General features: G+C 39.7%; 1 protein-coding gene across 1 annotated transcript in view; it reads left to right on the forward strand.

Annotated features, from left to right (window-relative positions):
• Positions 1-24,903, forward strand: part of LOC104870937 (cadherin-related family member 4-like) — a 101,868-nt gene that overhangs the window by 57,830 nt on the left and 19,135 nt on the right. Inside the window, exons 19-20 of the mRNA XM_033755889.1 lie at positions 12,876-13,017; positions 13,194-13,447. Coding sequence (XP_033611780.1) covers positions 12,876-13,017; positions 13,194-13,447 — 396 coding nt within the window. The remainder of the gene's footprint in view (positions 1-12,875; positions 13,018-13,193; positions 13,448-24,903) is intronic.

Genomic DNA, 24,903 nt, shown 5'->3' on the forward strand with positions numbered 1-24,903 from the left:
CCTCTCTAAATTATGATTTAGAAAAGGAAAAGTGTAATATATGTATCACATATTTTTACGAAAAATGGACAAAAGGTGATAAAAATTTGATTTTAGGATGTAAAATCTAAGGGCCTTCATCTTGAATGCCCCTGATGACTTCGTTAAAGTGGACAGGGCCATGTACTGAAAATGAAAAAGACACCGAAGAAGACTGGGACAAAGCTCAAGGTCCAGAGTTGCATCCCCAGTACCAAGAAATGATTGGTACAAACCAATAGTAAAGAATCCCAGGCAGCCCTGCTATTTTTTAGTCCAGTTTGACAATAGGGGATTTACCAGAGCATGACAAAGGAAATTCCAGCAATGACTCAGCAGCCACTCCTCTGCTGGCTGCAGAGCCCTTGGAGTTCTGTCAGCGTGAATGCAATGTGTCACATGAGCAACCGCACTGGCTGTGGGTCTCAGAATTCTCAGGAGTCTGCATTAGGAGAACACGCGCTGGGTGCGTGGGTGTCTACAGGAGGTTTTCGTTCCAAGTTTTCTCTTGCTTCCTTGGCCACAGGAAGAAAATGCAAAAATAAAGCTGGAATGTGTTGTTTTTTACTTGGTGATGTATTTAAATCTGAACATGGGGCTTCTTCAACTTTCAACGTTGTTGTTTTCTGCAACCTGCTTTAATTGTCTTTTTTATACTGCATCACATCTGCCCCGCCAAGATGAAAGCAAGGCTGGGGAACACTATTATCACTTTTTTGGTATTTTGGCTCAAGCACAGTCTTTGTGTGGTGGGGGAAGACAAAGGGAAAATGATGTGTGTGCCCACCCACAACTGTGGAGCCCTCCTCAGCGAGCATAATTACGGTCCAGCCGGGTGGAGGCCGTGCGGACAAACCCCAGAGACAGCATAAAAACGGCCCGGCGTCCTCGGAGACAGGGAATGTGCAGCCAGACTCCAGGAACTCAAGAGCATGTGTTTTATGAGGGAGAAAGCCAAGGTCCAAACTTCCCTGTAAGTGCTACAATTACCATATGGAAAACTGATCCCATAAACTGAGAAGAAAAACATCATAAAAATGATTTTTGAATCCCACTATGCCAGTTAAAGGGCATTTTCCAGGCTCTTATCCCAATTTCTAGAAAATAAGACTGGATTAAAGGAGGTGATTAAATGAGAACTCCACCTCTCTGATTCTCACAGCAAACCTCATACAATTGGCTGCCTTATCTCATCAGCGGTGAAATGAGGGAGGGTGCTGCTCATTAGTTTCCTTGGTTCTTCCACATTATGCAGTAGTTTGTTTGTTTTCCTTCAGGTGAGGCAGCTGGGTGGCAGCTCGTTTACCTTGGCTGGGTGGCAGGGGACCATCTGCTACAGAGGGAAACCAGAGAGGTGACATCTGCTCCCCGGATTTGGGAATTTACTCCCCGCACTTGTAGAGTACTACTAAGCATTGCAGGGTTCAGTGGTGGGATTTAGCATAGACTGGCCCTACGTGAAAATGGTATTTTCAGTGTTTTTACTACGATTTCCAAATTATGACATAGGAATAACGGCATTTTTTTTAATCAAGTCTTGCGTTTTTCATGTGCCCTTATAGACCATTTGTGTTTTCTGATATTTAAAATTGTATTCTTGGCCATTCCAAAATATTTATCTACATTGTCCCTTTCGGAGAGGTCTGTCATCTTCAGGAGAACTATTTCTGTCTTCCCATTGTGTGCACTTACACGTTTTAGATGTTTGTAAAGAAAATGCTGCTGTTTGGTTTCTAAAGTCATTTCTCTCGAGTGTATAAAATCAAAGCACGTTTGCTTTGATTTCTGCCTTGGCGCTGTGAATATCCTGTGCTGGGAACCGGGTTTTATCCCCATCTCAGAGGCGCCCGCCCTGAGACGGGAGGACTCATGTGAGCTCTGTAGCAGAGCCTGCATAGGGTTGTGGCTTTATTTCTTCCAAGGATTTCTGATGTCGCTTTCCAGCACATGGGCCGAGCAAAGCCCTCCGGTGTGGGCCGCATGTGGGGAACGGAATCCTGATGGGAGTAGCGCCGTCCTGAGTCCTGGCTCTGGTGGGCTCAGGAGTTTCAGCCTGGTCTCCGCTGCTCTGACACCAGGGCCAAGAGCTGTACTGTTTAGACCACAGCACATCTGGGATATGAAGTGAACTTGCAAGCTTACTGTCAGGACTTCTGCTTTTCTCTCTGTGAATTTCCTATTCTTTCCTGTACATTCAATTTGGTAAGTTTACATTTAGCATTTGAGGGTGCTGTAGAGAGAGATCACTACAGGTAATTTTATGTGTCCATGTGACTGGGCTGGGGGTTCCCAGATAGCCAGGAGACACGGCTCTGGGGGTTTCTGTAAGAAGATTTGGGAGGGCTGTGTGAAGATTTGCCCTGGCCGACCTGATGTGGGCTGTCAGTGCTCAGCAGCAAATGAGAGGCGGAGGAAGGGTACATTCTTGCTTGTGCTCTTGAGCATAGAAACTTGTCTTCCCTGGCCTTGACTTCAAAACTATGGCTATGGGGCCTTCATGCACCATGACTTTCTCCAGGACCAGCCAATGCCTTCTCCAGCCTGGGTTCTCAGACCTTCAGAGTGAGCCAGAGGACACTGCAGGCTTCTTTCCTGGGTCTTGGATTTCCAAGAAGAGAGGAATGGACATGTTTTCTCGACCGGCTATTAACTTCTGATCAGGATGGTCGGCTCTCCCTGCTCCATCTTGCTAAAGACAGCCATTAACCCGGAAGTGACATCAGAGGCAGCCCAGGAGAGTTGGAAAGGTTAGAATGAGGTGCTCACCCCCGGAGCACCAGGACATGAGGAATGAAGCACAGGCACAGCATTTCTCATTTTGCAACCCAGCGGATGGAGGAGAGCCAGGACCCTGGTTCCCTGTCTCCCAAGACATCCACTGCAGCAGTGAAGGGAGGGGCCCCTCCTCAGCATGGAAGGGGACACCTCTGAAAACCAAGCAGAACTCAGCCGCACTGGAGCTGGATGGGGAACCCCATGGACCACCAGCTGCCACTGATGGGTCCGTGAGACCTTCTCTGGCTACCGTAGAGCTGGACCAGTGAAGGATCCCAGCCTCCACATGAAGCGGCCTGGGAGCCTTTTCTCCTGCCTGAGTCCTGCTGGGGATTTCCTCCACAGGACCTGACTTGGTCCTTGAGTTCATCTCTCTCTCCTGCTTCCAGGAAGCTAGAGAATGCCTGAGACTCCTTTCTCCCATAGGGGATGAGGGAAAGAACAGGAGGACAGTTACAGCTCAGAACTCAGAAGCCACTTTGTCCTTGTAGTCTGGAGGTCCCCGCTGTGGTAGAGGTGGTAGCCCAGCTTGGGGGAAACCCCTCTTACCATCTCAGGTGGGCTCAGGAGTGACCACTGGGAGGTTACTGGCCCCGGAAAATCGACTAGACCAAAACGATGTCACACAATTCGAAAAGTAAACTGGCCACTGGGAGCACCGCTTACAAAAGAGAGTCCATACCTCAGCGTGGTTCTTGCTGCTTAAAATGTTCAGAAAACACAGGGAGGCACTGTAATATCAAGAACCAGGAAAACCACTCATGCAATAAGAGAAAGCAATCAAGTGCCACCAGCAGAGTTGCACAAATGTAAGAATTATCCAAGGAGGATTTGAAAGCAGCAAGCATAAATACACCTCAATGCACAATCATGAATTACACATCTGGGTATGGCGTGCAGCTAAAGCAGGGCACAAAAATCAGTTTCTATCAGCTGTAAATACTATAAACAAGGAAAGGTATCAAATTTGGAAGACAAGGTGCCCCCTCAGGAAACTTGAAAACCAAAACTAAATTCAAAGTAAGACTGTGGAATTTTATTGCCAGAGCGACTATAACATATCACATTCCAGTCAATCGAGTCTGAGTGCTTTAGTTTCTCCTCCCCTGGGTGGCCCTTGGCACTGTGCATGTGCCAGGCATTGTGCTAGAAGCGTAGGCACTGCCACTGGCATTGCATTTCCTTATCACCCAGTGGTGTCCAACCTCTCTTCAAGAGTTTGGCTAAATGGCCGTATTGCTTTCAAATTTTAAGATTCCTGGGTTTATGTACAATCCTATCGTGTCTTTTGTGTTTCTTGTGCTATTTTTCCATCTTCATTTTAATTTTTGACTTTTTTTTCCCTTATGAATGTGATTTGTAAGTGATTCTTCACACATTTCTGAAGTCTATTTCTCAAAATTCAACATTAGGGCCCGTATTTTTAAATTGGAATTTGGATATGCTCACGTTCATTGTGGTTGCTGATAGACTTGGATGCATTCTGTAATCTTATTTACACGTTAAAAGTGTGCTAGTATTTCTTCTCCTTTTACTTTTCTCCTTTCTGAATGACTGAATGTGTTTCTGCCTTGGCCCTCCACTTTCTTCACAGCTGTACATGTGCAATGTTTCTTTCTGTCCATCAGTGATTCTCCTGGAAACCACTGCGGGAACCAGTCTGAATCCACTCAGGAGACACAAACCTAATTGATATGAATAGCAAAATTTAATGTGAAGAATTTTACTGTGCAAGCACTGCACAAGTAAGATGACAGAAGGCTGTGGGAATGTGTTAAGAGGCACGACACGTGTCAGTGCTCCTCACTTGCCACCTCAGAAATGCACAACATAACAGTGGATGGCGTGAAACTTAGGAGACCCTCTTTCAAAATAAATTTGCATAAGACCGTTAATAATAAATCCTTGCTTGTTTACCATAACCATTTTATTTGAAATATGCTCAAAGGATAATTCAATAGGAACAAGTCAGCAGCAGTTATGGTCAAAGTTTCTTTAAATATTATTTCTGTTAACTCTTTTCTTCTTAAATGTAATGTGTCCCGGTGCAGATTCATTTTCTCTTTTCTTTTTTTCCTGCAGTAGTGGGAGCTGAAGTCAGAACCTTCATGTGGAATGACATCCCTATCCCCTTTTAACTGTTTTATCTATTGATTGTTGGTTGTTGGTTGGTTGGTTTTGAGACAAGGCCTTGCTAAGTCACTAAGTTGCCCAGGCTGAGCTTGGACTTGGGGTCCTCCTGCCCCAGCCTCCCAGAGTGCTGAGATTGCAACGCGGGCCATCATGCCTGGCTTAGGCCTCTCCTTTTTTATTAATCTGTATTTGTGCTTCGTAATTAATACGTTCGCTGGGGAGAATCGGTGCACGCACACATCGCAGCTTGGCCCTCTCAAGTCCCCGTCCCCTCCCTGCCTTGCAGGTTGAAGTCCTCTCTGGTCCTGTGTCTCTGCATGCAGCTGTCCAAGAAAACATGTGGCCGTCCTGTGGTCAAATGTCGCCACCTCTCTTTCCTTTCCGTTCTCTATACTTTGGCTGCCAGTGGTAAAGTCTACGTGTTACAGTCTCCTTTGCTCTTAATCACTCTTTCATTGTCTTCTATTTCCTCTCTGATCTAAGCTATGCAATTTCTTCATACCCATGTCCCAGTTCAGTAATTATTCCATCACTAGGTCTCTTCTGCTGTTGATGTAACCATGTATTTTAAACTGCATTTAGTATTTTTTACTTCTGACAGCTACAGTTTGCTCTTTTCTAAATGAATTCTAAAATTCATTTTATCCTCTCTCCTTTCTTATTTCTGGAAGTAGGATTTAGTTTTTTAAGTTTTTATTTTTCACTTAATAGTGCACATGAATGGAGAGCAAAACCCTTATTGCTTGTATCTCCAAGTGCTCATTTAATGGCCCTTTTCCTCCATGTCTCCTTCACGTTGACCTGCATGTCAGTGATTTAATCTGAAGGAACTCTGGAGTGAAAATGGAGGACGCTGCTGGATTTCAAGTGGGATTGCACTGAATCTGTACAGCAGTTTTGGAAGCATGGCCATTTTTACTACATGGATTCTTCCTGCCTAGGAACAAGGGATGTCTTTCTATTTTATGATATCCTTTGCAATCTCTTTTTTCTAGTGCTGTAGCTTTCAGAATAAACATCTTTGAATTCCTTCATTAGGTTGATTCCTAGGTATTTTGTGATTTTTGGATGCTATTGTGAATGGAGTTGTTTCTCTAGTTCCTCTCTCAGTGGGTCTGTTGTTGGTGTATGGAAGGCTATTGAATTTTGTGTGTTGACCTTGTATCCAGCTACTCTACTGAATTTGGTTGTTAGGAGGCTTGATGGAGTTCTTGGGGTCATCTATATAGAGTGTCATGTCATCTGTAAATAATGAAATTTAACCTCTTCATTTCCTTGCTTTATTCCTTTTATTTCTTTTTCCTGTCTAATTGATGTGGCTAATGTTTCCAGAACTATAATGATCAGACGTGGTGTTGTCTTGTTCCTGATTTTAGCATGAAGAATTCCAGTTTTTGACTATTTAGCATGATGTTGGCTATCGGTTTTTTATAGGTGGCTTTTATCAGGTTGAGGTAAAGACCATCTGTTCCAGAAGAGACCTAGGATAGCAAAAGCAATTCTAGACAACAAAGACAAGATAAGGGATATCGTAATTTCCAACTTGATACTGTACTACAAACCACTGTGATAAAAACAGCTTGGTACTGGCAAAGAAATAGACCCTAGGATCAGTAGAACAGATTACAAGATGCATAAACAACTCTAGACATACTCAGCCACCTCATCTTTTATAAAACAGCCAAAAACCCTTACTGGAAGAAAGATAGCCTCTTTAATAAATGGTGCTGGAAAAAATAGGTTTCAAACTTGCCAAAGATTAAAATATCTCTCACCATGCACTAAAGTAAAATAAAAATGAATCAAAGGTCTAAATATTAAAACAGAAACACTAAACCCACTGGAAGAGAGGTAAGGTAGGAAAAATTTTCATTAGCAAAACCTCAGTCACCTGTGAACTAGCACAAAGAATCAACAAGTGAGATCTCATCTTATTAAAAAGCTTCTGCACAGCAAGAGAAATCGCCAACAGAGTGAAGAGACAACCCACAATGTGGAAAAATATTTTTACCAGCTATTCCTCAGACAAAGGTCTATTATCTAGAATATATAATGAACTTTTAAAAAGTCAGATTTCCCCCAAATTTAAAGATCCAATCCAAGAATGAGCATCTGAAATGAATAGACATTTCTTAGACAAAGAAGTAGAAACCGCAAATAAACATAAAAAATTCAAGAGAAGCAAATGAAAACAATGCTGAGAATCCATCTTACCCCAGAAAGAATGGCTGCTATCAAGTAATCAACCAACAACAAATGCTGGTGGGGTTGTGGGGAGAAAGGAACCCTCTCCACTGTTGGTGGGAGTGCAGACTGGTGCAACCACTGTGGAAATCAGTGTGGAGATGCCTCAGAAAACTTGGATTAGAGGTCCCTTTTGACCCGCTATTTTCCTGCTGGGTATGTTACCCAAATAATTCAAAGCATCATACCACAGTGATATATGTGCATCCATGTTTATAGTGGCACAGTTGTAATAGCTAAAATTTGGAAGTAGCCCAGTTGCCTATCGACTGGAGACTGGATAAAGAAGATGTGGTTTTTATAAAATGCAGTACTACTCAGCCATAAGTCCTGAGAAACTAGCGACAGGTATAACTAAATGAATGCACATTGAGGCCATACTCTTCAGTGAAATACATAGCACACACATGTGTAAATACAAGTAGTTTCTCTGGTTTGAGAAACTGAAAGCATAAATAAAAATCAAAAGGTATAATAGATAATGTGAAATAGGAAGAAAAAGTCCAAAGGCTAGGGGAAGTATGAGGTGTAGGGGACAGAAAAGGAATAAATATGAGAAGGAAAAAAATGGAAGATGCTTTCTCTTAAAAAGATTTACTAATGGCTTCTGATTTGAGAAAGAACTCACTGCCCATTAAATTGACTGCACTCTTCTCCTGCGGCCTCTGGGTCTGAAGTTCAGCTCCCTTGGCCACTTGACAGCAAACTGGGTGGTACCTTTTTCCACCTGCTGCCTGGCCGAGTCACTAGGGCAGGACTCACTTCAGCTAGTCCGTTCTTGTACTGAAGAAAGGTAATGAGTTTGTCATTTTTGTATTTCCTTATATATCATCTTATAAATAGGAGCAAAAATGTGACATTTTTGGACAGTGTGCATCTAAATCATCGGTCTGGTAAGTGGGTAACTTCCTGTCCCATCAAGTCAGAGCATAAGCATCTTCTCTAGGTCAACTCTGGCATTTCCTCGCAGATCTGAGTTCCAATTCTGTCTGTCTGCCTCCTTCTCTGTCCATGTCTCTGTCTATCTCTCCCTGTCCCCTTCTCTCTCAGGACAGTATATCAAGTTTTTAGATCTTTAAGTGCATTGATGGCCACCTTCTGTCTAGGGTCCATTTACCTGGGGTGCCACAGCCCTTTAGGGACCCTGGCCTGATCACTGCCAAAGGCAAAAACCTCTGATGTATGTGTGAGTATTGAAACTCAACTAACTTGCACAAGGGATTCGAATTACTGGTGTCCGTAGTCAGAGGACATAGGAGTACTCAGGGTAAACCCTGAAGATTCTCACTGAATAGGTCAGAATTATAACTTTGGAGGAGAGAGGAAACCCAGGGAGGGAGGAGGCAGATGGGTAGTAAACATGATGACGATGCGATCTGAACACATATCAGTTCCCCTACGTGGATGCGCTGTGGGCTGCAAGCACACTAATGACAGTTCCAGGTGAATGAGTGAACACGCTTGGTTACAGATGCTCAACATAAAAATACTGTGACTCAGCACTTGCCACTGAGTCGCATCTTATGAGGAAGCACTAATGTCATAGTGTAAAGTTTTCTCACCATTTCTAGGACTTAAAAGAATATATGATTTCATTAATAAGCAGTTCTATATGATTGATCATATGGCAATTATATACAAACATAACAGAACAATTATATTTAAAATTGAAATTTTAATCGAGCAGGAAACATACTGTAACAACAAACAATTGCGCTGTTACTATTTGTTTGTTGGGTCTGTTGTGCTCACCTTTTCCCTCCGCACACCCTCTTCTCAGAGGTCGGTGACCCCCACCTTCGCTACACGGAAGGAAATGGGCTTGAGAGGTACAGAATGCAGGTATTAAACTTTATGCTAATGCACTCCCAGGTGCCTCTCTCTTTCTCACTCCCCCTACAGAATTACACAGTAATTGAGCCCTGTGCTTGGCCTCGCTGTTGTATACTGATTTGGATCATTGGGGTTCTGCTTAGGGATACAGTATTATATCGCGGCAAGTAACAGTAGTCACCCAGCTGAAGTAGTAACTCCCAGAAGAATTAAAGCAGGTTACTTTACGTTGACCCAATTTTTAAAAAAAAATCACTTACGTTAAATAAGGGATGTATAAGTTTAAAGGTAATTGTGTTTATAATCTGTGCAGAACATAAATATTATTTTGAATATGGATTTAGTGAGAGGCTTTGTGTAAAGTAGAATAATGTAAAAGTACAGTGACTCCTTAATAGAACCAATCATTTCACGAATTTTAAAATTTGTAGCTTACTCTCTTAAATAGAAACTTTTATTTTTAGGCCTAAATATATATAGATGAAAATATAAATTCAGAAACTTGTTACAAATTCATGTGTGATGCAAAATATAGAACACTAAATTCAAAAAGCTCTGGTCAGTCTCTGGTGGTTATTATTTAGTTTGTAAATCTGTGAGAACCAAGGTTATCAGAACCTTGAGTGCCATACCTCTTTTATCTTTCTATGAATTCCCTGTGGGCACCCAGGGCCCTGACAAATAACTAGCCATAATTTTATTTATTTATTTATTTATTTTGGTTTTTTTGAGACAGGGTCTCACTACGTAGTTGAGACTTACCTGGAACACACTATGTAGCCCAGGCTGGTCTCGAACTCACAGCGATCCTCCTGCCTCAGCCTCCAGAGTGTTGAGATTACAGGCATGCACCACCACACTGGGCCTCTAACTAGCCATAATTTTAAATTAGATGTTGAAGACTCACATCTCTTCTGAGCAATTTGGGGGAGAATGCTCTACCTACAGATACCTAGTCTTGTAGTTTCCATTTGCAGAATAAGTTTTAAATTTTATTATTTTGTGTGTATCATTCTGCTTTCAATCATAAGAATCCACATTATTATTAATAAGAATCCATAGCATATTATTAGAAAATTAGGTTAACTCTATAAAGTTTCCATATAATAGTTTTCACTTAACTATAATTTATAGCAAGGAAATGGCCCATAACTCCTCCGATTATCTAAGAGTTTATCTTACTTGTGTCAAAAATTGATACTTTCCAATTTAAAAATCTTACTATTTTTAGGAAACAATAAAAATAGTATGGAAAATATAATTTCTATATTGAAAATATTAATTTGTAATGAATAAGAAAATTGATTTATTCACTATTGCTATAGCTTACAAGACAGAAAATTAAAATACCTTTTCTATTACTTAAAGATAATCCTAACTCAATTTATTGCTATTTAATTGGGAACAGGTTTGAAAGAACTTCCCAGAAGCATTGGTTAAGTTTGTTCTGAGTTATTAAGATGTAGTTAAGAAATACATATAATAAAATTCTAAAGTATGAGTATGGTAGAGGTTTAATAACTCTAAGTGTTAAATTGTATAGACAGTCAAAACCTGAGTTCTCTCTTGTAGGCTTTGTATTGATCATATTTCCAAAAATGAATGGTCATACTTCTAATATTCTAATTGGGAACATTTAGAGACATAAATGTACTATGTTATACTGTAATTGGAGATCGAATTAGTCAAGGAAATGATGCTCTCCTGCCAAAATTAATTCTGGCAAGCAACGCTGTAATAATATATTAAATCCCATAGAAACAGCGCCATCAGAAAGAAGGGAATGATTATTCCAGATTGGCAGGGTCCCTTTGTTCTTAATTTGAGAACTAGCTCAAGGGATGGTCAGAGCACTATTAGAGAAAAATTCCTCCTTCCAACATGTTCTCAGGATTAAAAATATAATGGAGACATAAAAAAGACTTGAAAATTACAGCTGTAGAAAGCTAAGTCAAAAGGTAGTTTTAGAGGCCACCACTAAATAAGAGCCATAAACAATAGTAGAAATATTTCTTGAAAGCCTTCAGAAAATTTCTAAGGAATATTTTTAATCCTATCTTCTCTTCTTTTTAATAATGTGTTGACTTTCCTTGGGGTTATTAATTCCCTGTTATAGGGAAGGATTAATTTTTAGAGATAACACCCTTTATTACAAAATTCATAAGTAAATTCACCTCAATTAACTCATGCCAATAATATTTAATTTTGTCCTTGTAACCATAAAGTGATTTTTCTAAAACAATTGCATTTGTTTTGTCATTAATTCACATGGCCCTTGCAGTGATGATATGTGCTAGAATATTCTGAGTAAAGATATTAGCTGTCATAAATGCTATTTCACACCTTGTAGGAGTAAGACATGAGGAGATTAATACACTTCCCTATGTATTGTGTATGAAGGGACTACTGCATGTTCAGGCTAATAGTAGTGGCATTCTACTATAGCTGTTTTATTTCTCAAGTGAATAATTTGGGGTAGAGAGGAGTATGTAATGCATAAATAATTCCAACAGACATATAACTGGTAAAATGAATTTTCTGCAAAGAGAGGCAGTGGAAAAAAAATCATAGAAGTGAGGAGACCTGCCCACATCCAGTTTTTATCATTTGAAACACTCATTTATTCTGTAATCATGGACTCTAAGTCACAGGCTATGGTGTGTGTGTGTGTGTGTGTGTGTGTGTGATCGATCTTTCCCACCATTAGCTGTATTTGTGGGGAGAGAGAAGAAGGAGAAGAGAAAGGAGAAAGATAATTTCTTTTCAGGGTCAAGACTTTAATTTACAGGAGAGCAAAGGACTTGAAATTTGTCTTGCACTGTCTGCAAAGAGAGGGACCATTCCAAGGGGAGGAGCTCTGGGATGTTCAGGAATTATTACTAAGGCAAAGGAGAAAGGCTGAGTTGAGCTAGACTCTTCGGTGCCATTTAACACTCTGAAAAATTGGTGGGGTCTTCCTTGAGGGGTCCCATACTGGGAGAACAACTCTGAAGCTGTGCTTGCATTCTTAGGAACCACAGCTACCTGCGTGCATAGTCAGGAAGCAATTCTGATGCAGCCTGGATCAGCGAGAAACGGAAAGTTCTCGGAAACCCTCACATAAACTATCCTTTGAAAGGCATCAGTGAAATGATTCCTTTCATCGATTAGCAGTGTCTGTTGCAGATAAGAAAGTGAAGAAAGAGGATGGGAAGAAATGGGTTGATTTGTATCCTAGTTTACAGGATCAACCTTAGAATGCAAACATTCCCAGAGACAATTCGCCTGTTCGCCTTTCCATCTCATTACTGAAGCCATCCACTTGTGTGAAGTGTCAGCTTCATGCTCTACCAAATCATGAGTTTTTCCAGAACAAAACCAGGCTTCATTTACAGGCCAAAAAAAAAAAAAAAAATTAAGGAGATCAATAAAAGCAAATGTTCCTAACCAGTAAAACTGCCCAGTAGTGAGATATGTTTCTGTTATCTAGAATTGTTTACATGACAGTACTTTTTCTGTAAAGAAAAGTTATCGACATAGATGAAGTTGAATTTTCCATCTTATTTCAAATTTAATAATCTCATAAGTTGTACGAGGACCTGACGTAGCAGTATTCCTTAGGAAAATAGACAGCTGTCAAATAAAGTAATTTCTCATTTAAAATGAGAAGAAAGTGTGGAATTTATGGTAACCCTAAATATGAAACATTTTGTGATGAAGCATTAATGAGTATTCATCAAACGTAAAAGAATCAAGATGATTTCCGAGCTTGAGTATAAAAAATACTAAAGCAATCCCATGAAGGGAAAATCATACAGCTTTAAAAGGGAAGTGATTAAGTAGGGCAAGACGTTTGGGCCACAGTTTAAAGAGCTGATGTGTTTGTGCCATAGAATGTGAACGATGAACCTCCTACTTGTCATCCACCACATTTGGAAACTCGGATTTATTCCACAGTCAAAGGCCCTTTTATTCAACTCAACTGTTCAGACAGAGACTCTCCACAGGGACAGCTCAGCTATTCAATTGTAGGAGGTAAGAAGTATGATTGTACATACATCATTTCTACACTCTTTTACGAGACATTTGTGCAGGATTTTTGTAGCTGTTGGTAACATATCGTGAAATCTATTTTTTTCAAAAACACCTTCATATAATACAACAATGCATAATGCAGTTTTATTTCTGTCTCATTACCTCATCATTCTCAGGAAATACACATAATCATTTCACTCTTCAGAGACTGGGTGTTGATCCTCCTTCACTGGCCACCAGGCAGCATTTCCAGTATGATGGATTCCAGGGAATTCAAGCCCCTGTGACGGTCCAGTTACTTGTTGAAGTCACTGATGAATTAGGTGGGAGTAAAGCTCATCAGCTGTCGGCCACTTCTACCATCACTGTTCATGTGGTTCCCTGGACCACACCACATCCAACTTCATCCACAAAGACAGCTTCAACCACAGTGAGTACTTAGTGATTTACTGTAATTCCACAGTAGTACAAACTAGTCATAAACACACAAAGCACTTGGGAACTCTCACAGACGTTATCCCTATAGTTTGGCAGTGAAATATATTCATGAAAGCGTTACTTTAACACCGAAGAGTTTTCATCATCAGAATAAGGAAGGATAAGTGATGCTGGTTATTAGTCATGAATTTTGAGTCAAGGTAAATATATCAACATTAATTCTGTAGGCCTTTCTGCCACTTATTTCAACAAAATTCTCAGTAATTCTGTTGATTCTCATCATTGTATAATTTATCTATGTAAAGTAATATGAAGACTTTGTTATGGTTGTAGCACGATATTAGGATTATAAAAATATTTAACACTGTGATTTCTTCAAAAGCATACAATCTCTTTGTTGACGATGAGATATACACTTTGTCTTGGTCAGTTCAAGCTGCTATAACAAACATACTGTAGTCTGGGCAGCTAACGCAATAGACATTTGGTGTACTCGGTCCAGGAGCTATGAAGATGAGATTAATACAAGAATTGATTCAGTGTCTGATAAGGATCTATTTCCAGGTGTATAGATATCCATCATCCCAGTATATCCTCATGAGACAGGAGGAGGGCTGGAGAGCTCTCTCAGTCTCTTTGGAAAGATGCTAACCCCATCCACATGGGATTTGCATTCATGGAATAAGCACCTCTCTCAGACCCACCTCTCAATAATGCCCTGGGAGTTAGGATTTGCACATGTGAACGCTGATGGAACCCAAACACTCATTCTCTAACACATTCAGGATAATTTAAGCAAATGCTACCCTGTACCATATGGTAGTACAATCATTAGTTAACTTTGAGGTTGAAAATTAGGTAACTTTAATTGACAAACCATAACTTCTCCAAAACTAGAAGAGAAAAAGAAATGATGTAGTTTTGAAATGATTGATACTCACTTTGTTTATGTAGAAAGAAGAAACTCTTCAGAGAACAGGCAGAGAGTTAGCCTGGGAAGATTGTAATGAAATGTAGGAGCTGGGTTAGTGTCAGGCAAAAGAGGACTTGGGATGGAGCTCAGTGAGAGAGAGAGAAAGCAAGTTCATGATAGACTTGGAAAATATTAGACAAGGGCTGTCTTGAATGTAAACCTGAGTAGTTTAGTTGCCAGTGAAGACACGGAGTTATGGCCTCTATACAACAGAGAAGATAAGCCCACAGCACTTCACTAGTATGCAAAGAGAAGTCAGTGATGGTGTGGAACTGGTTTGTGTATCATACAGTTAGAAGAACCATTTCAGTGCACATTTCCATTCTCACTGGCACTAGTGTGAGGTTCCCTATATATCTAAGCTAATATAATGATATGTACTTGAATTAAGGTAACCATTTATTCATAAAGTTACAGAAAATTCCTCCCATTGCTTGACTTCAGAGTCAAGAAATTTTGTGGTAACTGTGTAAATTCTGAACTTAAATATACTTGATGCAAAGAAGACATATTAGATTAAAGTAGAATAGAACTGGACTGTGCCTAAGAGACACAAATTAAAATTCTTTTTCTGGGAAATTCATACTATCCTAGACCTTCACTACTTATTTCTAGCAATGTTTGAACCCAGTGGATATAACCCATTATTAAATATAGCCAGGTACACAATAAAATAATATACAAAACAACAGCAACTGTAGCTAACATATTATCAAACATGAACTGTAAATAAGGATGCTTATTAAGTTCAAGAGATAAATCAAGTTGGAAATTTTGTTAGGGTATTGGAGTCTATGCAAGTAGCCTATGATATTTGAAGATATATCAAATATATCTAGGATTTAAAGACACAATAACCAAAGTCACAACTTGATACATAGATGTAATGGCTGATTAGAAACATTTAACAAAATAATTAAAAGCTGATAGGTTAGAAGATTCTATTCAGAACGATGCCTAGAAAGATGAAAGGTTTGAAAATAATGAGGGGAAAGCACAAAAGTTAAAATGAGAAACTTCAGTTTATTTTAATTTCAGAGAAAGAAGACAGAGGCATTGCATATTTTCCCAACCAATGAAAGATAACCTGTAAAGCGAGGGAGTCCCTCAATTCTACTGGGGAAAGAATGAAAAGAATTTTAAATTTAAACATATAGAAGAGCTGCTTAAAATTCAAATATAACAAGAAATACTAAAATTGGTCCAAAAATGCATGTATAAACATATTTTATAATGGAAATGATGCAATCCAGAAAAATGGCAATGTTTACATTTTTATAAGAATGTAAGCACCAACCTAAATTTTTCGGCAGAGCAAAACAATCTAATGATATTCTGCTTTGGCTGTATCTCACACATTTTCGTGTAGTACTTTCATTCATTCATCTCAAAATTTTCCCTATTGTCTTAACTTCACAAGATACGGGGAATTTCCTAGTTATTTCATTGGACTTCTAATTATTTATGGTCAGAGATAACACCCTGCAGGCTTCAAGCCACTGATAGCTATTCAGACTTGCCTTGTAGCTTGCTGTATATTCAGATGTTATAAATGTTCATGTGCCAACTATCTGACCTGTCAAAGGGGTCAAGACAAAGCCATGACAAATGAAAGATTTGAGAAATTGTATTGGACAATTGATACTGACACAGGTAAAAAAGGAACAATTCTCTGTCTCCACCAACTCCAGATGAGTTGTAGACTAAAAAGGCACAGAGAAAGAAAATAACTAAACTTTAGAAAGAATGTACTTATCACTTTGGGGAATCACACTTTTGGTATTAGGAAAGCTTTCTTAAATGAAATGACCAAAAACAAAAACAAAACAGAACCAAAAGCTAGCCACACGAAAAATTTTGAGAAACCTCAGTGTGCTAGAGTGAAGAGCATCTTATTTAAGAGATGGAAGGGCAGGGGGTCCAACTATTTGCTTCAGAAAAAACTGAGGGGGGAAGAGTAAGTCAAAGTAAAATTTAAGCAATAATGGGCCTATTGACAAATCCTTGTGACTGTGATGCTGTCTACGAAGTTATTTTATTTTTTTATGTCATGGCTTATGTATTCAAGATCACGAAAAAGTTGTTAAACACTGTTCAGAATTCAGCTTAGAAAGCTTATATTCTTTGTTCAACTGTTACAGTTCAATATGGTAAATTGATCCCTGAATATAACTTCATATTATATTGTCATTACTCATTAAAACTGTATCTACCATAGAACCTTGAGCCCTAAATTTTATACAATTAAATACTACAATTTATTAATTTAAGTGAGGGCATTCTTCTGGCCATCCATAAATTGCGCCTTGGTCCCTTCTTGCCCAAAGGTGTGATCATGAAACTTTCTTCCAAATTCCACATCTTTCCTGTCACTTAGCAGGGCAGGTAGGGATTGCCTACAATTTACATTGTTTCTTGTGGTGTAAGTCGCCACAGTAGCATTCCAAAGAGTTACATTGTATTGTATTGTTTTTCATTTGCAGCTCATCGTGAACCTCACCTCTCTATTTTTAGTTTTCTCTGCTGAATTTTACTCCTTTGGAGATATTATTTTAGCCTATACCTCTAAGGAAAAAAAAAAATCTCTCAACTTACGTTCACATATAGATTTCCACCACCCAAATTCACAATTAAGAAAGCAAAATATAGCAAGGCAGAGGCATTGTAATAAGACATAATAGACAAAATAAATTCTGCAGCAAGATATGAAGGGAGTTTTAAGTTGAGCTAAGTGATACTGTAATCATACACTTCCTCTGGCAAAATAACTTAAGCTTGTAAAAGTGATGGACTAATTAACGTTGTCTGGCAATGATTGCAACTTGTGACTTATGAATTCATTCTCGAGGGGAAAATGCTGTGCTTTAGCATCTCAGCTTTAATATGTGTTTGTGTACTTGTATAATACATACCTCTTTGCAGGGAGATACACACGCTTCTCTTTGCAAAAAGTGTTACAAAACTAAAAGCAGCATTAGGAATTCTGTGGTTTCATTTGTCCATTGGGCAAGAAAGAAAAATGAGACCTAAATAGGTATGTACTGCACAAGGCATACAGTACTGCAAGAGTGATCGAAAAATACAGTCAATGTTTAAATTTTAACATATTTCTTACAGCGAAAGAGACATCACCATTCATTCCCGCAAATGTTCCCTCTTTCTTTGAGCCTATACTGAGCCTTCATGAACAGGCTTATTCCATCATTTTTGCCACTTTCTGGGCACTTCCAGAAGTTCACTTTCATGTTGTTAGCTGCTCTGCCACGGTGGCCTGGTGTTCTGAATCTATTTGAAATGCTTCCCTTTCGTGGTCATTTTGACTTTGGAGAAAAGCCACGAGCCACATGGTCCAGATCTGGAGAAGAAAGTGGCCCAGGGCACACTGTCATGTTCTTAGCAGCCTGTCTTTCCCTTGAGTGGCACTTGGCAGCAGAATTCACAGTTGTTTTTATTGCATGTCATAAAGACACAAAAGTGAACTTCGGGACTGCTTCAGAAAGTGAAAAGCATGATGGGATGGGACAAGTGTGTTTGCAGCTCCAGGGGAGTGGAAGTTTTCTGAGGGGGATTCATGCAGTGTATCTTTTGCTGTAATATTTTTATTTAAATATTCATTGCATATTTTGATCTCCCTTTGTAACTTCCACTCTCCTGAGAGTAACCAGGCACACAAACAGACCTACATCCTTTAAGATAATTTTTAATAGGCAACATTTCTCAAAGTTTTTTTAATAATCACTGACTGTTATTTATGCTTGTTATAAAATTATCTTGTAAAGATCAGACATGTCTCCAGGCATGTGTTTACCAACTATACGGTCAAACCTTGGGCTAGCTGTTGGCGTACAAAGTTGAGTGGGTCACAGAAACGCCTTTCAGCTACAGATAATAGAGTATCTAACGGGAAGCAGCTTAAATAATCAGGACACCTGCTTAGAAATGTGGGGAACTTGGCGGAAAAGAAAGGCATATGTTTGAATATGTGTTTCCTTCAGTCTAGGAATATGGACCTCAGTACTTCATTTTCCAATCAGGGAGAAGCTAAAGAGAAAGTAGAAGGTCAGGATAAACGATGTTTCTAAATTATTTTTGAGTCAGGATGCAAGGAATATGAAGGAAATTAGTAGATAGAGGAAGAAGTATCCACAAGAACAGCTGGGAGTTCCTTTTAAAATCCAGGTGAGAAAGTTAGGCTCCATGATGAGGCCTTCACACAGAAATGAAATGCTGTGTCTGAGATATATATGAGCTATAGAATTAGCCATCTTTTCTGTTTAAAGTTGGTGTATTATACTATGTAGATTTATACTATATCATGGGAATGTGAATTTCTCTAAGGATTTAGTCATTATTATTGTAGACTGTATTTTTAATATTATTATCACAGGGCAGATCTTCTTTATTTAGAATGTTGAATTAGATATGAAAACTTAAAAACATTTCTGAGCCATTAAAGTATACTGCCAGAATTTTATCTGCTTCTAAAATATAACTATAAAAGCATATTATGAAAATAGAACATTCTGAAAGCCAGATTGCTAACAATATGTGCCTGTGAGTTTGAGAGAAATAACGGCCTGATGATAAAAAGTCCAAAGTAATTAAAATGATTTCAGTTCCGTTATAAATATAACAGACATCATAAGCTTTAAATTCACTATTAAGTGCACATTTTCAACCAAGAAACTCCATGTAGTTTCTTTTTAAAAATGGAGATTATGCTGTCAGTTACATCTACTGAAGGCATCACACAAAGAGGTCTGCATGCTTTGCAGTGCCAGGCATAGCGTGTGGCAAGCCAAAGACCAGAGCTGTGCATTATGAGAAAGTTACGTGGTAGCTCTTCGCTGGGAGAGGCAGGTTGCTGAATTGATCCTGAGTCAGATGGAAGCTATAGCTCCTTTCTCCAGATCAAGCCACACATGTATGTATGTGCACACAATTTTGTATTCTATTTTAGAGGCTTGTAAAAGCCATCCATGCAGCTCCGATCATGCAACTCTAGTTTAAGACACAGGTTCATCACTGTATTTGAATTTGTAAAAACGTTCCCACGAGCAATGCATATTTCTATTAGTAAAAAGTAAACAAAGCAAGATGAGCCACTGACACATAGCTATAGAGAAAATCACATAAAATTGTCCTCAAATTCACTGACACGTGCCCTGCTCTTATAGGCTGGAGGAAAAGTGACACAGTGCCTAGGCCTTAGGAAAGAAAGTAGGAAGAAATAAAATAATTTTATGTCAAGTATAGAGCAGCTTGGTTAAGTAAGCTAACAATAGTTGCATCCAAAGTTAAGCCAATCCAAATCAACGGCACCCCTGTGAATCCTTTCCTGATGAACCTTAGTTTCTGAGCCCATACCTGCTTTTTCAGAGGTCCATCACAGGTCAAGCAGAGAAGAATGAAACTAAGCCATCTTTCATGAAATGAATAAATTCTTCCAGTTTAAGTCCAGATTGTCTAAAGAGACAATGAGGTAACCGGCTAGACACTGTTTCCTGTAAAAATAATCCCCAAGGAATTATGAATCAAAATTTCTAAAAGTATCTGTGTGCAGCAGATTGAACCCATCATAAAAGTCCAGAACTAATGTCCACTGAAGCAACATGGAAAATGGTAGGAACTTTAAATCACCCCAGTTGATATGGATGGCTTTTACTATGATTTCGGCCTGAGGAGTTGAGAGGAGAGTCTACACACAACTTCAGCCAATCTGTTTGTCAGCGCACCCTGAGAGCTCATCTGCATGTCGTGACGCATATTAGAGTAGCTAAGAGTTTTACAGGAGAAGTAAAGAAAGAGGAAAAGTACTAGTTGCAGGGGTCAGGGGATGGAGAGGGAGAGGGAGGAGAGAGGTAACTGCAGTTTTTAGCTTCTTTTCTTAATATGAATGGTAAAGTGTAACCCTAAGGATAGCAAGGTTGCACTGAGACACTGGGGACTGATATCTTTGTAACTTTTCATGTTTGACCCACGACCTGCTCATCCAACTGTAAGGCTGCCTTTGAGCTATAAGAGACCAATCTTATGCTTCATAAGACAATTTGAAAACAAATATTCCTGGAATCTTGACCTCAGCTGATAATTTGGAACGCTGCTATGCTGAAGCTGGCTCCCTCCAGCTAAGGGAAGCCTATTGCTAAATATTCAGAGATTTTACATTCAGGATGTCAGATCTTTGGCAGATTAAAATACATAACAGTGGGCAGATGTAGGCTGTAGGGACTGACAAATACCGTGTGGCAGTATTTTGGGCAGTGTCTTTGAAGCACTTGTTTCTGGTACACTTTTGGACATGTCCGTCTTAGTCTTAGCTTTAGCACATCAGGAAGGTAGAAGGTATTTAAAGTAAGTAGGATTAGCAAGTGCTTTTGGACAATAAGCAAATATTAAGCCACCAGAAAGGAAAGTAGCATGCATTTTACATTCCTACCTTTCATTTCAAAATATACTATGACATTATGGTCCTTTTTAATGGTGGGAAGACCTCCCTGGCACTTTCTGGTGATCTGAGCTTAATACTTACTTTTCTGAAAACTACAGCAGCGTTTGGAGAAATGCAGTCACTGTGAGCTGCACTGAATGGCTACTTTGCTTTGCCTGCCTAGGAGTGGAGGTCTTAGTGGTACTTTGGGAATCACCCGATGAGTAACTCTTGCCCTCATTTACTTTGTTGTCTTTTTTCCTTATGTGTAAACTGAAACAGCAACATAGAAGTAGTGACAATAATGGTCACAAATTGATTGCCTTATGAATGCTACAAACCCACATGAGGTACTTTTCTAGTTAGTAAGGGCCGTGCTAATTTGGTACCATTGTGTTAAACAAAGATGAATTTGACTACATTCAGTGACAGGTCAGATCTCCTCCCAGTGGCTGTGTTGTTCTGCTATTTCACTCCTTCTATATTTTTAAAACATTTTTAAAACCACTGTGACTCTCTTTATTATTTTAAGAAAAATATATTTTTCAGTCTCCTTTTCTAGTTAGTAAGGGCCGTGCTAATTTGGTACCATTGTGTTAAACAAAGATGAATTTGACTACATTCAGTGACAGGTCAGATCTCCTCCCAGTGGCTGTGTTGTTCTGCTATTTCACTCCTTCTATATTTTTAAAACATTTTTAAAACCACTGTGACTCTCTTTATTATTTTAAGAAAAATATATTTTTCAGTCTCCCAGCATTGAAACAAATATTCCTGGAATCTTGACCTCAGCTGATAATTTGGAACGCTGCTATGCTGAAGCTGGCTCCCTCCAGCTAAGGGAAGCCTATTGCTAAATATTCAGAGATTTTACATTCAGGATGTCAGATCTTTGGCAGATTAAAATACATAACAGTGGGCAGATGTAGGCTGTAGGGACTGACAAATACCGTGTGGCAGTATTTTGGGCAGTGTCTTTGAAGCACTTGTTTCTGGTACACTTTTGGACATGTCCGTCTTAGTCTTAGCTTTAGCACGTCAGGAAGGTAGAAGGTATTTAAAGTAAGTAGGATTAGCAAGTGCTTTTGGACAATAAGCAAATATTAAGCCACCAGAAAGGAAAGTAGCATGCATTTTACATTCCTACCTTTCATTTCAAAATATACTATGACATTATGGTCCTTTTTAATGGTGGGAAGACCTCCCTGGCACTTTCTGGTGATCTGAGCTTAATACTTACTTTTCTGAAAACTACAGCAGCGTTTGGAGAAATGCAGTCACTGTGAGCTGCACTGAATGGCTACTTTGCTTTGCCTGCCTAGGAGTGGAGGTCTTAGTGGTACTTTGGGAATCACCCGATGAGTAACTCTTGCCCTCATTTACTTTGTTGTCTTTTTTCCTTATGTGTAAACTGAAACAGCAACATAGAAGTAGTGACAATAATGGTCACAAATTGATTGCCTTATGAATGCTACAAACCCACATGAGGTACTTTTCTAGTTAGTAAGGGCCGTGCTAATTTGGTACCATTGTGTTAAACAAAGATGAATTTGACTACATTCAGTGACAGGTCAGATCTCCTCCCAGTGGCTGTGTTGTTCTGCTATTTCACTCCTTCTATATTTTTAAAACATTTTTAAAACCACTGTGACTCTCTTTATTATTTTAAGAAAAATATATTTTTCAGTCTCCCAGCATTGATTTACATTATTTATAGGAAGGAACAAGGTAACCTAGTAAGTTATGACATCTTAAATGCGGCAACCGAGTTAGAACGAATCTATGTCCATCCTCTCAAGTTATTTCTACAAAAATCAGTAAAGAAGACTGCTGCGATGTGTCCATGGTGATTAATGTGATATCTCCAGAGTTGGTCAGAAAGTGGAGAACGTAGGCAGGAGCACAGCCAAAGCCTGCGAGTCCCTTTGTGATGACTCTGCCAGAGATGCAGGGCGGATGTGTGATGAACTGTTATGTGTGAGCTGCCCCCACGGTGAGCAAAGGTGATGGACTCTGGGATCTCAGAGGGAGGCGAACCTGTGTCACACGTCTTTGGTAATCCTACTGTTCAGCCTCCACTGGCACACCATGTAAGGGTCCTTCTTAGACTGTAGGCCTGGGCACTGACTCGCTTTTCTTGTTAGCTGTGGCTCAGGAGTACGGTCTCTTGGTGACCCCCAAAGCATTTCACTTTCTGCGGTGTTGAGAACTGAGGTGGTGTATGGCTCTGTGAGGGTTTACCTGTAAGTGTACCGAAAAAAGAAAGTCCACAAGTAAATATGAGATTCACATTTTACATTCATTCTTCTTTTTTTGTGGTCTTTGAGTCCATCCAACTTCCAGTAGGAAATAAATACAGAGTAAGAAGCGCTGTGGACGGTGCCACTGGAAAAGATATGGGCAACATGAAGGAAAATCAGCAAGACAGATGTTAGCCGATCATTTCATAAGCAAATGACATGCTGGGAGAATGGCCTATAATTCCCTTTTCTGATGCTCCTTGACTATGCTATTTTCTGAAAAGTAAGCAAGTTTTCCTGAGCGACTGAACAGAACCACTAGATTTTATTTTTAAGCGAACAGTCTCCTGCCTAATAGAAAAGAGAAATCATATATGCTCTTATTTGGTGGCTTATGTGCTTTGGAAATCATATTCTTATAAATAAATCACCCTCCTCTCTCAGTCAACAAATACGGCTGCTCTTGGTCACATGTACTGAAATTCCTACATAAAAATCCTAAAGTTGTGAGACCATCTGCAGCTTAAAATATTTATAAATCTCAGATATATATGATTTCCACATGTAAGAAGAACACCGAGTCACCAAAAAAAAAAAAAAAAAAATCTAGATGAGAAGAAAAGGGAACTAGATGAGAAGAAAAGTGTAAAGCAATGCTTACTCCTTGTGGTGAATTCTGAATTTTTATCATATAATTTGTTACACATTTGCACTCCAGTACCTTGATATACAATTTAACACTATCAAATGTTAAGATGGACTCATGTGGGAATGTGCTGCTTGTGTGTATTTGGTTCATTTTAAGGAGTTATTTGTGAACTAGAAGCTAACACTGAACTTCACATCTTACGAAGTACAGAGGCCGTCTCACGATGTCCAAGGGTAGCAAAGCGGATAATCAAAGGGGGAAAAATCACAGATCAAAGACCTTCCAGAAGTTGCTTTATTTTATATTCGTTTGTTTGCTTTATTTATTTATTTTTAAATGAGCGATTGATTGATTGATTGATTGACTGAGACAGGGTCTCACTACATACTTGAGACTGACCTGGAACTCACTGTGTAGCCCAGGCTGGTCTAAACTCACAGCGAGCCTCCTGCCTCAGCTTCCTGAGTGCTGGGATTTCAGGCAGGCGCCACCATGCCCAGATGCTTTATTGTGTCTTTCCCTCTGGAGCAGTGATTACTTGAAAATGTGTGTTCCTTTGTTCTCATTTGACAACCCATATCGACTACAGTAACACTGAGGACATGAGCATGCGGGAGAGGATCTTGGGATAATACAGCGAAGGAAAAAGCAGCGAACTTAAACAATTCCAGGATTCATTTCTAAAATGCTCGTCCTAGTCACTCACTGGTAATACGGACGGGCCTGCCAATGAACAGGGAATGAGAGTTTCAGAAGGAAGTCGGACAGGAAGGATTGGCGGTGGTCTGGTTTCACAAAGACCCGGTGGAGAGTTCTTACCCATCCAGCGATCTTGGGACCCAGCAGCACGGCAGGAAGGCAGTGGCGCGGCTCACCCTGGAGACGTCCTGAGGGCCACAGCAGAGGGGGCCTGAGACCAGGGCCCTCTGCTCCGTCTCTGCACACCGGGAGCAAGGCTTTGCTCACAGAGGAGCCTCGGTTTCCAGCCTGCCGGAGGACACTATTTAAAGCCGTTTCCCAAGTCCCTCAGTGCAGTGCGCGGTCCCCACGAGGGCATAGCAGAGGAAGTTAGTTATCTCATCATTGTTTACTGACCAGAGAGAACACAGGCGAGGATTGTTTGAAAACATTCCTCGTGTTTGATGAAATGACTGTT

Source organism: Fukomys damarensis, unplaced genomic scaffold (genome assembly GCF_012274545.1).
Source record: "Fukomys damarensis isolate Sample0158 unplaced genomic scaffold, DMR_v1.0_HiC HiC_scaffold_4, whole genome shotgun sequence".
NCBI classification, from domain to species: Eukaryota; Metazoa; Chordata; class Mammalia; order Rodentia; family Bathyergidae; genus Fukomys; species Fukomys damarensis.